The sequence below is a fragment of the Strix aluco genome, chromosome 20 (assembly GCF_031877795.1).
Source record: "Strix aluco isolate bStrAlu1 chromosome 20, bStrAlu1.hap1, whole genome shotgun sequence".
In the NCBI taxonomy this organism is placed as follows: Eukaryota; Metazoa; Chordata; class Aves; order Strigiformes; family Strigidae; genus Strix; species Strix aluco.
Window position 1 is genome coordinate 13375310 of NC_133950.1, and position 15074 is coordinate 13390383.

The 15074-nt window shown below is 39.5% G+C and overlaps 1 protein-coding gene across 2 annotated transcripts in view; it reads left to right on the top strand.

Annotated features, from left to right (window-relative positions):
- Positions 1-580: 580 nt before the first annotated feature.
- The window catches only part of QSOX2 (quiescin sulfhydryl oxidase 2), a 28986-nt gene continuing 14492 nt past the window's right edge, over positions 581-15074 (top strand). The window contains exons 1-8 of one of the 2 annotated variants that reach the window (XM_074846119.1): positions 581-827; positions 5489-5589; positions 6855-6903; positions 8047-8155; positions 8352-8442; positions 10867-11012; positions 12009-12152; positions 14336-14465. In XM_074846119.1, coding sequence (XP_074702220.1) covers positions 593-827; positions 5489-5589; positions 6855-6903; positions 8047-8155; positions 8352-8442; positions 10867-11012; positions 12009-12152; positions 14336-14465 — 1005 coding nt within the window. In that variant the 5' untranslated portion in view covers positions 581-592. The remainder of the gene's footprint in view (positions 828-5488; positions 5590-6854; positions 6904-8046; positions 8156-8351; positions 8443-10866; positions 11013-12008; positions 12153-14335; positions 14466-15074) is intronic. The other variant, XM_074846120.1, reaches the window with a different exon arrangement.

Here is a 15074-nt window from a genome sequence, read left to right on the forward strand (position 1 = left end):
CGCCTTTTTAATCTCTTCTCAGTGAGAAAATCATGAAGTTGAAACTTCTGTTTCTATAGCACATCGCCCCATAAAATCAGCCACCAAGCTTTAACCTCATTAGTTTTACTTTTTTCCTTAGACAGTCCCCCTGAGGAAAACGCAGCTCAAAACGCAGCGGCAAGGGGTTTATTTGTGGTGTGTCCCTGTCACCGGGGTTTGACAACGCACTTAAGCACGAAGCAGGAGAGAACGACCCAACCGCCTCCCGGGCGAGGGGTGAGGACATGGCGGCCGGCGGTGAGGGGGGGGCGAACGGCTGCCTTACAGGTGCGGCCCCACCTGGGGAAAGGCCACGTCGCCCTCTGTGGCCGGTGTGGCACGGGGGGCAGCGGCCGACACCGCTTCCCTCGGAGGGAAGCAGGGGCCAGCTCTCCCCCTCAGGCCGCCACAGCTCCGGGACGCCGAGGCGGGAAAGAACCAAGTGTGGGGCAATGGGGGGGTCGGGTCCCAGCGGGGCCACTAGGCCGCGTCGCCAGGGCCGGCGCGTTGCTATGGCGCGGCCCCGCCCCGCCCCGCCCCGCCTCTCGCCGCGCGCCGCTGGCGTCCCAACATGGCGGCGGCGGGCGGCGGCGGGCCGCTGGCGCTGCTGGCCCTGCTGCTGGCGGCGGCGGCGGCGCGGCTGTACCGGGCGGGGGAGGACCCGCTGACCGTGCTGACGGCCGGCTCGGTGCGGCGGGCGCTGCTCAACTCCTCGGCCGCCTGGGTGGTGCAGTTCTACAGCTCGTCCTGCGGCCACTGCATCGCCTTCGCCCCCACCTGGCGGGCCCTGGCGGGGGACGTCAAAGGTGAGGCGCCGCCACCGCCCCCTCCGCGAAGGGCAACCACCGGGCCCCCGTGCCCGGGGAGCGGTCACCGCCGCCGCCCGGCTCTCCACAGCTGCGCCCGGCGTGAGGCCAGGCTGCCTGCGGGCCCCGCTGGCCCGCAAGCCCTCCGTGGCCTCCCTCGGCCCCCCGGGCCGCGGCTGTCGGTGCTCGCCCCGTGGCACCCCTGTGGGCCGCAGCCGTGCCTCGTCGTGCCTCGGCGCACGTGGTCACCCGTGGGGTGCTCGGCTGCGGCGGGGCCTCCTCTCCCCGTGCCACCCCCGTGGGCTTCGGCGGTGCTTTGCCCCGCATGGCCGTACTTCGCGTGAGGCGCGGGAGCGTCGCCCCTCTTCTCGCGTCTCTGGTGGCCAGCATGGCCCTCGCCGCGCCTCCAGAATGGCACACGGGACAAAGCGAGGCGTGGAGGATAGTAGTGTGTCTCCAAATTAAAGGTTTTGTAGGAATCCAGGGATAAAACATCACCACCTCTCACACACGCAGAGCGATCCAGCTGCGGATTTACACGCAAGTGTCTCTGCGTGCGTTGCAGCGTGCAAGTGGATGCGCTGAGGCACAGGAGGTATGTTTAGACTAAACTCTTTGAGGCAAGATCTTTATCTTCTGAATGTTTTGTAAAGGGACTAGTCTATTCTAGAGGTGAAACAAAAAATAAATATTGTGGTACTGCAGAGGCCGTGCATGTGTTTGATTTATATCTTACAAATTCAATAGAGCGTGAATGGACTAGAAGAGGGAAAAGAACCAGCGGGAAATAATGCAAAAATCAAGCTAAGTGAGAGTCAGATTTTCAGATTTAGCAAATAGTGGCCTCTGCGGTTTATACTGAGGGAGACCTGCCTTGCTGTGACTTAGTCTGCTCAATTTTTTTGGCAGGTGCTGAAGTGTTTTACTGTCTTTGTAGATCTAAGGTAAGGAAACAAACAGGCCCCTCATGTATTGGTTGAATTCAATACCTCTGGTGGGGAGAAGACCTGAGATCAAATTTGTAGGAAATATTATGCTTAATATAGTCGTGTTAAAGACTTTTAAACTACTCTTAATTTAGCATGTGACCCAAGAGGCATTTCCAGGATGGAGACAGCGGTTCTAATGCATTCACATGGCTTCATTTTGAGAGGGAGTGAGGAGCTCTGGCTCTTCTCTGGCAGCCTTGTATGTGAAAAGTGTTCACCATTATCATGAAACGTAGGTGCAGGATTAGGTATACGTGGGTTTAGATACACAGAAATGGAGGCCTATCCAAAAATAGGTCCTGATGAACTCATCACACGCTGAGGATTGCTGACTGATGAGCAGAAACTCAAAAACTGAGAAACACAGAGCAGTAATGGTTTCAGAGCATTTCAAATGCTCCTTACTTGCATGGAGTTTCTGTTCATACAAGCTGTAGTTTTTTTCTGTTTTTTTCTGTTTTCATAAGTTTGTGTAACATTTTTACCTTCTGATTTGAACTGCTTGTGGCCAAAATAGTATTAGCTTTTGAAGAAAAGTAAGAACAAGGAGGTGTTTGCACACTGCAGTGAAGATCACGAAGACCCTAAACTGACCGGAGCTTTTGTCAAAATTAGACAGGGACATGTTTATATGTTACTACAGCAGCATGGTACCTTTGTAGGTAATATTTTTTGTAACTTGTAATGACTACTTCAAATATATTTTTTCTTTCTCATCTGCAGTCATGATAACTGCAGATGATGTTATGCACTTGTATTACTATAACCAGTTAAAGGTCTATCTACTCTTTAATCCATTGAGGTTTTATGAAGACTTTCGTTTTAAAAGTGGATTTTTATGTTTGTGGACATTGGCACTACCAGCAAACGCAATTGGCTTCTGGTGTTATTTGTCAGCAAAATGTTTCCATTTTAAAGTTGAAATGAATGGATTTTAGTAGGAAACTGAGAACAGTCACACTTTTCACGGGTAGCTTCGTCCAAAAAAAACCCCAAAACCATTTCGCCCACTTAGACACAGTATTTTTCAAAAATATTTACTCATCTGCTAGGATATTGCAGCTCTCTTTGAGGACACAGACTCATCTACATTAGAGAACTCCTAGGTCACTGTGGTTGTATTTGCTAATTTGGTATAGTCCAGTTAAATCGGTACAAATATTTTGTCCATACAAGGCCTGTGCTAATATACTTAAATTTTATCTAATTTCTCATTTGTTAAATCTTGGCAATACTGTCATTGCAAATGTCATAGCAGAACATAATCCTCCTGAAAAATAGGAGCGGTGCTTGTTTTTGTGTAATTTACGTTTTGAGTTTGATTCTCCCTCTCCCCTCAGAACAGGCTTTAAGCAGAGAGTCATTGCTGCCGCATTCGTAATCACACATTTAGTTTTATTACAGTAGGGTCCAAAGTGGTCCTTATAGTTAATTGTACTTTTTTCTGTCTTAAAAGATGATTGAATCTATCCACCAAAATGCCTGTGGGCTGGAGTTATGTGTAGTAATTTTCTGCGTACAAGTAACAAACCCTTGGAAATCCCTTATACGACAACCCTTGAATTATATGCAGAAGCAATCCACTCCTGTGGATTTGGAACAACTGTTCCAAATCTAGCAATAATGATTTCCTTCTAGAAATTGTTCTTCAAACACATTTGCTGGGGAACTGCAGAAACTTTGTCATTATTCAGGAAGCAGCCTACGGGTTAAAATACGTAACTCTCGAGTAGTAGGGAGAGATTCCTCTTATCCCTCCTGACTGAAGCTTTGTACTGGGAGATAATACACAGCATTGCATCTGCCTGCTGGAGGGAATATGCAAGGTTTCTGCAAAGAGAGTGTCTTCCTCGTAATGTGCTGTGACTGCTGTGTTGGTATTCTGCAGCATTTCTTAAGTGGGAGGTTTGGCCAACCTGCTGGATTTCCAGTTTGTCCAATACATTCATGTCACTCATTGGAACTTGTTTAGCATAAACAGACATAGTGTTGGTTAATATGATTTCACTCATCTACCCCTTTCATATGTGAGTTAGTATTTCAGAAATACTAATGCTAATTTAAAATTCATCAACATTAAAAAAACCCAATCCAGGCTACAGTGCCACTGTAAACATACACAGACTGGACTGTGCACTCCGACAACTTTCGCATCCTTTAGAGAGGAAAAGCTCCTTTTGAAGCAGAAGGAAATGCTAAGCAGCACACATCCCAGCTGGTGCTCTTTAACCCAAGTATTTAGCTAGAGATGGCTTTGCATTGTTGTGGGAGGCTATTTGCATTGGGTTCATTGTGCTTCTGTTCATTGTAGGGAGGGGGATCAAGACAGGTGGAAAAAGGAGGAGGAGTGGGGAAAGTGGAATGAGATAGATACCCAGAAGCCAAACTTTTTTTTTTTATTTATTTTGCATTTTATTTGATGAAATAGACTGTTGTATCTTTTGTGCTCCTGTGAATACATGCCCATCTGCTCCAGCATGCTTGTAGTTACTCCTGGTGCCTGTTCAGCTGTTGGCATGTTCAGCACAACTGAAATTCTCCATCAGCTGCCCCATCCTCCTCCAAAGACAAATAAAGGTCAAGCTAAATTTCAAAAGCAGCTAGGCATGTAACTAGCTGTCAATCAGATCATGAACTTGATGAAGCTTTCATGCTCTTTGCTATAAAAGCAAGTTTAATTTTAGTGCTTTTTAAATTTTATTGATACTTGAGAATTGTGGTGTACCTTCAAATTCTGCCCACAGCTGTTTTGATTTAGCTTAGCTTTAAAAAGTAACTGTCTAAGGAGTCTTTTGGAGCGGTTCTTCCTTAAAGTGATTGCTGCAGCAGAGCATGGCTCAAAAAGATAAGTTCCTAACAAAATGAGAAGGAAAAAGCCATAAATGAGTTGAAAGCTTTTATTGAAGTTATATAAGCATATTTATAGAAATACTTGAGGTTATTGCTATGAAACATTTATAAAGGAAACTTACAGTGATGTTCAAACTTAACTATTTAGCACTCTGGTTAAAACTCAGGTATTCTTTGAGGTATATCTAATGTATTCCTGAACAGTATGAAAAGATAAAGACAGCTTTCAGTAGACAATAGGTGAGCCTTGGCTTGTGTGTCCAATTCTGGAGGCCTCTGAGAAAACTGTAAGCTTGGTAAATAGTGAGGCCTTGTTAAAACAGCCGTAATACAAGGTGCATCAAATTTATGGGTTTGTACTTGACAGCCATGTGGATGAGTAACTGTTGGATTAATTTTATTCAGCTACAGATATTCTGTGTGCTTTATTTTATGAGCTTAGCTAATGCTAAAAGCTGGGGAATACAATCCAGTACCTTGCAAGTGTTGGGTTGGTCCCTATTTCATCTTCCTGGATTCAGTAAAATGTCTTCGGCCCTGCAAGTGCTACATTGTGTGTTGGGATTTTTCTTATGTAGGTGTATTGAAAATACAGTTGCAGCTAAGAAAAACAGGGAGGTTTTGGTTATTTAAAAAATCAGTAGATTGTATTACGCTTGACAATAGAAATGAATAGCAAATGAGAATTGACCAGAGGCTTGATTTTTATGCCACTGGAATCTATTGGAGTTCTGTTGTTGATTTCTGTGGGAAGCAGGGTAATCCATCAGCTGGGATCCATGATCGCTTCTGCTGCAAATTGAAGGATATCTTTGTTTTCAGACTGGGAATCTGCAATTAGAGTTGGTGTGCTGGATTGCGGGGAAGAAGAGAACTATGAGACGTGCAAAGAATATGGTATTCACTATTACCCAACTTTTAGGGTAAGTGGCATAGTATATTGCCTTAGGTAAATGCTGCATGCTTTATAGTAACTAAAACTAACAAACTTGCCTGTGCAGAGTGTTACATGTTGTTCTTTAGCTGAACTTTTTCTTTGCTTTTGGTGAAAAAGCTGCAGGGTTGATAAAAGATTAATTTGAGTTCTTGCAGAATGCAGTAGCTAATGCAGTTAGTTATAGTAGTAACTCACTCCTTAGTTCTGAATCTGAAAAATTCTTATTGGAAGAAGATACCATTCTAGAAAATACTATAACACCTAGTTGTGATATATTAATTAGATGATAACAATTTGTATAAGTATTTTTCAAATTCAAATGTTCATGGTTATTAATAGTGGTTTTAATTTTGATATGTGAAAGTCAAGGTAATACATTGAAATTCCATCATGAAATCAGCTTATTTCATGACCAGAGCTCCAATTAAAAATTTACCCTTGATTGATCCTTCACTAATTAATTTAATAATTTGCTAAATTTCATAATTTCCCAAAACTGACTTTTACAAGGGATCTTGTGTTTGCCAAAAGTATCTACCATTATTCATCTTCAGATCTAAGTGCAGTTTTTAACTGCTCTTTGTCAATCTGTATAATCACATATTTAACCATAAGCGTAAGCAGAATGTGATGGATGGAGAGGATTGAATAATCTGTGTTTGTTATGACAGGAGAGGGGACAGGAGACATTTCACTGCAGAATTTGTGATGTTCTACCCTGATAGAAAGAACAATACTCTTTTTTTTAATCTTTAAAGTTTTGGGTGTAAATTGGAATGTACTCTTTATTAGACACTGAATTTTTTCTGGTTTATTTTTTTATAGCAGAAGGCAGTCAAGCTCCATTATATATCCTGTTTAGCCACTGGAGGGAGTTGAGAAAATGTGAATAGTGTCTTAAGTATATACACAGTTGGCAGTACTGATTTGGTAATCAGTTAATTCGTGTTTGGGTTAATGTTTGCAGTAATGGATCAATATACAGCATTGAATTATGCATTGTGGTATTTTTCCTCTAAAGTTGGCTTTATTGTGTATCAGAGTTTCGGCTGCTACCCTTGTGTAGTTGGGAAGCAGGTCTTTGGAACTAAGAGGGAAAACTGTCTTCTGGATAGATAGATAAAAATGTTTTGTAATTGGAGCTGTAAAAAGTAAGTGTCTGGGAAGTCATTTTTGTTTCTAAACTGAGCTTTCGTCTTACACAGGGAGTTATTTTCAAAGCAATAATACTTTTTTTTTCCTCCCACATAGTACTTCAAAGCGTTTACAAAGCAGTTTACTACTGGAGAAAATTACAAAGGTAAGAATGTCCTACTGTAAGAAATCCCCAAAGCAGTTATCCTATCAGCCAGGAATGTGCCACACAATAAGCAAAATCTGTTTGCCTGTCAATTAGTTTAGACAGCTAGAGATGGAATGGACACTAAATAGCTCTTTAAAATAGGATATCACAAGTACTGTATGAAAATGGAATGTCAGGCAGAATTTTAGACAGACAAAACATTTGTTCAAGAGCTTAGGGCTCACATGCCTCATTTTTTTTGAAATGTCGTTCTTAATTTTCACAAATGGCTAGATAATTTTTTTAAATTACTTTTTTTTCCACCACTGCACCTCATCACCATGAGATCCAATTTGCTCAATCCTGACTGGTGCTTTTTGATTTGTCGGCCACTTTCCAGGCATCCTGAGTCTCACTGGGAAAACCCCTATTCAGATGTTGACTAACTGAAAACAGGCTTATCCTGTGTGTCTGACAGGATCACAGCTTGAGGTGGTTTGTCTGGGGACAAAAGTAATGTTGTCTTTTTCAATGGATTAACATTTAAAAGGCCAGAGGTCAGAAGAGAGACCACCTGCACCATTAACCCTTCATGTAGAAGTAGACTGTAGTTGTACCTGTTACTCTTTGGCGTTTGTGAGAGTTTGTGCTTTTTATTTCTTTTAAAGCAAATAACATATTCTCACAATTCAGTTATTTCCTCATATTGTTACGTGACTTTGTAACCTCACCTGGCCCATTTGGTAAGAATGGTACACCTTTATGTTTTTTAGTGCGTGATGAATATCCATATTGCAAAAAAGCTACTGAAGGTGCCCACGTCAGCTATTGTGAAAATGAGCACAGATTCAGAATGAAGCATTGTTTGAAGAGAAAATCAGCAAGGCAGGCAGATGGTTAGATTTGGAAAAGTCTCGAGGCTTTATTAATCTTGGAGTGGGATGACAGCTTTTAAATATGATCTCATCTCAACATCAAAATGAAACCCTACAATAAAATCCCTAGTCCCTATTCTTCAGCCAAATAGTATTCTGGTTTTTAAGTCCAAATTTAAAACAAAAACCTGACACAAGAAAAACATAAGACTATATGAAAACCTGCATGTGAGTAATTTTTTCCCAGTTTTCTGAAATGGTGTGTTTTTTTGTAACCTGTGCTCAGCAGGAGCAGATCGAGAGCTGCAAACAGTTCGTCAGATGATGATTGACTTCTTACAGAACCATTCCCAAGAGTTGAGACCGCCTGCTTGCCCGCCATTGGATCCAGCTTCGTAAGTTCCTTCTTTAAAATCCAGCTGGTGTATGCTTACTAGGTTAATTAAATAAAATGTAGAATGTCCTATTAAAGATGAAGTAAGCTTTTTTCTTATTATCGGTTCTACTACTAGATTGTAAAAGGGAATTCTGTCAATAACAGTGGGTGTATTGCATTCTACCTGTGCTAAATAGCTTTTCTTTTCTTAAAAGGTCCAGTGATATTACTTCTCTTTTTGACAAGAACAGCCATCATTATACTGCTGTTGTGTTTGAAAGTAATAACTCCTATGTTGGGCGAGAGGTAATGTATGACTTATGAATGACATAATGAATGTGAATAAATGTTATCGTAACACAGCTGAATTTTATGTTAATTAGCCAAGCAACAAAATTTCTGATTATAGGACTGAATTAAAGGGTCATAAAGGGCAGGTCATACGTATTTGAGATATCACCAAGTCAAGGGATTATATAGGACTCTTATATTTAGTCACACAGAGGAACTTGCTTACTAATGAATGTGATGCCATGTTAACTTCTTCCACTCATGTTTTAGTGGAAGATTAATTTATCAATTTCATTGTTAGCAGAATTATTTTTTTCTTTCATGATTTGGAAGATTACAACAAAAATATTGTCAGATTATGTTCCTGTTTTGTTACTGCGAGAGAACCATTCATAATGCTCATTCTTCTGGGCAGCTTTTGTGATTTCAACTGTTGATAATTATCTAAATTCTCTGGTTCTCTTTATACATGTATAGGTTTTAGAAAATTACGTTCTAAATTAAGATGATAGCATCAAATTATTTTCACAGCTCTGAGGCACTGAGGAAGTGGAAGTCTTTGGTTTTTTGCTTCCCCCACCCCCCCAATAAAATATTTGATTTGGCATCATTTCACCACCTAATGAGCCTGCTGTTAGCTTAGACAACTGTTACTTTTCTCTTCCTGCCAAGATCTAGGATAAGTAAAGAAAATAAATTGCATAATTATCTAGGCATAATCTGTGTAGAAACATCCAGTGTCTGTGAAATGTTTCTAATTAGATTTGATGCTGAGATGGCCCAGTTGCATAAGTGGAGGAGAGTGTGCTGCCAAAAGCGAGAATCACTTTGAGAAGCAGGCTGCTTCCAAACATTTGTTTTCTGGAAGCTGCTGTGTAGATACAAGTGGGCATTACTGAAGAGAAGAAATGTGATGATTATAAAGTTTTTCAGCTTTTTATCACACTTGCTTTAGTTTTATTACCTACTGTTGTAGGGAAAGACTGAGTGTCATCTGATTAACAGCAAGAGGAGTCTGCTTTCGGAATAAAAAAAATTTGCTAATGTTATGTAGTATTTTAGCTTTATGGAATAGTTTAGTGAAATAGAAGATAACATTGCTTTCAAGTTTACAGTATAAGACAATATGGATAACCTAAGAGAAGTCACAGCAGCTGAAGAAAGGAAGACCATGCGTTTATCACTGATGAAGGGAAGTAAGGAAGAAAGGGTCTCTTGAATTACAAGTTTGAAAGTGAGGGGAAACGTAGCAATGATGATATTCACCTGAAAGAAGTATAGTTTTAAACTGTGAAACTAACAACAGGAAAAAGATATAGAAGAGGCAGAGACGGGTAAAAGAATGACAAGTAGAAATGTAAAAAGAGTTGGAAGCATGGAAGTTTTGTAGGTAAGAATGGAACATTTGAAATGGTAGTATAAGAGCACAGGGTAATGGAAGGATGTGAGGAGTGTGGCCATTAGAATGGCAAAAGAGGATGCCTTTAGCAGTGGGATCTTAAAGGATTTAAGAAGGGAATAAATGAGTGTTTAAGGTTTTTTTGTCTAAAGGGCAAATTTTCATTACTTATAACCGAGTCACCATATTTGTAGGTGCAGCTTTGGCTGTAGTTTGCAAAGAATTCTGATAGCTGAGTCCTGGCAAACCTTTGAGGCATCCTGACGTTACCACCCTCTTCTGCCTCCTCTACCCTTTGCTGAATTTTACATCTTGCAAAGAAATTTGTGCCCGCTCCCAGCTGCTCTAGTGCAAAAGCCCAACATCAGGCTTGTACAGCTGATGAAGATTGGTTTGAGCTAGGATGCTGGGCTGGGAACTGGAGCTCTTGCGATATAGGCACCTATCCTACATGGAGTCTGCTGTGGGCTTGGTAAACAAAAAGAGCTGAGCAGACAGCTGGGTGCTGTGACACCACCGGCTACACAGCTTGATTTGGCAGGGCTTTCCAGGCAAAGCCTTAGCTCCTGTGGAGCCCTGAATTGTTTTTGAAGTCATGAACTTTGACATCAGAATGCTGTGCAGTGGTGGGACCAATGTTTCCTCACTACCCGAAAACTTGCCTTTAGATTCTTACATATATAACATGAAACATAAACCTGTTGGTGCCTGTGGAATATCCTCTGGGCTATTTTGAGGTTTATGAGGACATTTTATCATTTATTCTCATGTTTTCTTCAGATGTTAGACTTCAAAGGGAGAAGATCAGGATAGACCAAGAGGAGAAAATGGAAGATGGGAGTAATAATTTCCAGAGAAGAGTAAATCTTCTTTAACTGAAATTGTTAGTGTCCACGGAATACTCGTAGATGTACTTCCTTGGTGAACGGCTTAATGATACCCTTAAAGGATGATGCACTTCACCTATTTATCTGTCATGTCCTACAAGATTGGATATTCCTTGAACAATGTATAATTCATGTCATCTTTTCATTACCCAGGTTATCTTAGACTTGATCCAGTATGAAAACATCATTGTAAAGAGAGCACTGAATTTTGATAAGCTTTTGCTTGAGAAACTTGGTATTACCTCAGTCCCTTCGTGCTATCTGATACATCCAAATGGGTCCCATGGATTAATTAACATGTAAGTGGTTATTTGAGGTATATGGGGAGGTTCACTTAAGCTATAAAAACAGTTTCCATAGCTTCCTTTCATGCAAAGTAAGTTATTCTACAACCTTTTGCATGGATATAGTGACAGTGTGTCCTGGCATGTAATCAATACATTGTACTGGCTGAAGTTGTGTGTTCCATTTCTTTGAGTTTGAAAATTGTCTGTCTTGCCTGCTCTCTAGCAATTATGAACTAAGCTAGCAGTCTTGTTATACAGTTTGCTTTGTGAATGCTTGTAAATCACAGACGTGGGTTATGCCAGTGGAAGTTAGACTTCATAATTTAGTAGGGAGAACAAGCTGAAATGATGTGCTGGCTAATTATAACCCTTGTGTTGTTTGACTACAATAACAAGTTTATACTGCTGACAAAACTCACTTGTGAAGTTGATGATTTGAAGTAGTGTGTCTAACTGGAAATAAAAGCTCTAGGCCAATGTTTGTGTTTTGGGTTTGATATGCTGGGAGCCATGAGTTGGGTGTTGTTAATGAACCATTTAATATTGTTACCTCTATTTTTAAAAAAGAGACCTAATATTACTTTTGCTTACCACTGTTGCCTATTTATAGCTTTAACCTATTACTGTGATACTTCTGAAAGGAAAACACTTTGGAGTAAAAGTGGAAAAAAAATGATGAAGCATCCAAGTTCTTCAAAAGACTTGCTTCTGAGTCAAAATACTTGTTCCATGTGAACACTGCCTGCGTAAGGTGAATGGACGTTTTGATGAACATGATCTGTTCTTACTTTGAATGGAATTTCAAACCACTAATCCAAATGATCGTTATTAATATTCCTAAATTGAACATTATTTCATTTCACTTTGTATCAAAACATAACGTGTTGCACTAGGACTGTAAAACATAAACCAAAGTGAATATCTTATTTTATAAGTGTACTGATTTGCTTTGGATATTCACTTAGTCTGAGATTAAAAGTAATCCTCACTTTGTCCATTTATATGCAGTTTGAAGCCCCTACGGTCTTCCTTTTCTTCATATTTAAAGTCACTGCCAGGTGTAAGAAAAAAACTTCTTTTGCCACTTCAGCTACCTGTTCAAGAAAACAAAGAGGAGAGTATGGAAATCAAGGTGTGGAAAGAGTTCGATAAGTAAGTGATACCCTCAATTTTCAGATCAATGCTTGGTTATTAAAATTTGCTTGCAGGTTTTTTTTTTTTGCCACGTGGGAAGTTACGCTGTAATTTATTATAAAATTCTAGTGCAGTTCAGAATTTTACATTCCATCCCCGGTGATGCACCTTGAGTTGAGTATGTTGGTCACTACTGAACGGTCTGTATTCTTCTGCTGAGGAAAATTAAAGGTATTCATGCTTAATATTGGAAAAATGATGGCATCAAAGCTGAGAGCAAAGCTTTCAGCTGTTGCTTCAATTTAATCCATTTCTCAGTATATTCAGGTAACACTTGTGAATTAGTTCAATTCAGGCAACAAGGTTACAACTTCCTTACGATTGTGAGCAGTGTTTCAAACGATCAGAAGTGAAAATATTGTGGGCTTTCAGTATTTGGTTTTAAGCAGCAAGCATCTGCACTGCTGATGTTTTTCTCCAAAAGTATTGTTAAATACTTAATTGACTTAAAAATATCCAGGACTTATCACCCATTAGCTGAAGTATATAGGTCACTGATTTGAATTGTTGGAAAACTTTGGCAAGTAATCAGTGAAAAAATAAATAGTAAAATAACAAGCTATAACATTCCTGTAGAAAACAAGAATTCCGTGTGTGTATAATAGCAAAGCAGTGCCCACTAAAAAGTGCTTGTCAAATGCAAGTATAATAGAAAATACCAAAGTCACTGTTAAAAGATGTTTATCATACCAAATCTGGAAAGGTTTCTCTTCACCCTCTTTCCCTCTCTGTCTGAGAGAAGGATGCAAAGGCTTAGCAGGGATAATCCCTCAGTATCTTTAGATGGAAAAGATGTAGGACTGAGTGCTTTCATTTTGTACTTATTTTCCTTTCATGGACACTATTAGTGTCATCTTTTTTTAATGCCTATTATAAAATATTTTATATGAAACATTCTGTTATCAAAACAACTTAGTTAAATTGAACTGCTTTCCAGCAAGGCAAAAACTTGATGTGAATCTCAAGTCCAAGTATCTTCTAAGTTGGATTCTTTGGGGGAGCCTCATGCATTTGCATGGATGTCTGTTTAAGAAACTTGAAGCAGAATTTTGCTGTTCTTTTAAATTTAAGTGAGTACTTAAATAAATATAAGTTATTAATTAAGGAGATCAATTCAGAGTAAGTCTGTAGTTTGAGTTGTTAAGAATATAGATTATCCAGTATCTTAATATATGTCATTTTCTGCATGTTATTTAAGAGGTGGGGCCAGCCAGATTCTTGAATGATTGTTCTTTTAATTCTGTTTGGTTTTAGAAATAACAGTGCTGCTGAACTCTTGTAAGAAGTGTTTATTAACTATGTGAACTTCCATTTGCTTGATTACATTGCTCAGTGTCATAATCTCTAGAGTTTGTATTCTGAAAGCCCTGAAAGATAGGGTGTTTTACTCGATGTATTCTTTATAAAGTGTTTTTTATTGTTCTGAAGATACTTGGTTGTGAGAAGGAACTCTTAAAATCTTTGATTTGCTTTATGTGTTTTACTTGTACCTGTCATAAGGTACCTAATTCTGTCTTAAGAGCTGGTGTGATTAAAATTGACTGTTAAACTTGTATGTGAAGAACCTACAGTAAAACTGCTGCATTTGGAAGAGGATTTCTAGATTCAGTCCTTTCCAGCATTGACCTTCTTCAGTCTTGTTTGCACTCCCACTCTCTGTATAATCTACTTTTGTTCAACAAAAGTCTCCCTGTTTTTGTAGTGTGTCATTTGCCTGTTTATGGTCAATCCTGAAGAGAAGCTGTAATTTCTTTACACGAGCTATTTCCTTGCTGACAATGTCAGGGTTATAATTTCATTACAAGGTAAAGCTGGCTCCGAGGCAAAAAGTTTAGTCAAATATAAAAGAAATTCTTGTGTGTGGTTATGCCTCATTTGTCTAAACTCTGAACAAAATGACATAAAATTACTCTTTTAAGAGAGTACAGTGAACCTCATTGAACTTGACATTCACCATACTGAGCACCTGAAGTAACCGCTGCGTCTTCCCATACTGGTGTAGGATATACTGCAATCACTGTGGAGTGGCAAATGTTGAGGTTTTAATGACACCTACTATATATCAATTTTACCTTCATGACTGGTGAGAAAATGAGCAAAAGAAACCTGCCACTTTATAACATTATATATGTGTGTTTCAGATCTAAGCTGTACATGGCTGACCTTGAATCAGGATTGCATTACCTGCTCAGGGTAGAGCTTGCTACACACAAGACACTTGAGGGAGCTGAGCTAAAGACCTTCAAGGATTTTGTTACCATCTCTGCCAAGGTATACAGTTCTAGTCTTTGATTATTTGTAAGAATAAAGTGACTCTAACATGAAATTTATTATGTGACATAAGTCTCTCAAAACATCTTTCAGAATGTTTAAATATATGCTTCCTCGCTAGCTTAAAAAAAGAGTTTTGTGGGCTTAAATGTTATTTTTGAGTTATTGTATGCCCTTGTGACGTAGGGTTGAAATGCATTTTAATTTAATCTTAGAGGGCTCGAAATTAAATAAAGATTAAGTATTCAGCAGCATATTGAACAAACAATGTAAATATAGTCCATTTATCAGATTTTCAGGATAAGTAGCTATTGTAACTGAGTGGGATGTAAAAAACTTTGGTTTTCATTCTTGGCTTTTGGATTTTGTTCATGCATACTTGACAAACGGTGTTCTATTTAGAGATGTTGGTAACTCCTGTCTAAATTTTGAATGTAATTGAGGTATTTAATAGAGTATTTCAAAATAATTGAGGTATTGAATGTAATTGAGGATTTAAAAACTAAAGATGCTTACATACTACATTTGACTGAAGGGACAGTATAGGTAGTATAATGTGATATGACTTGGAAAAAAAAATGAAATAATTTAACTTTATAATGTCAGCCT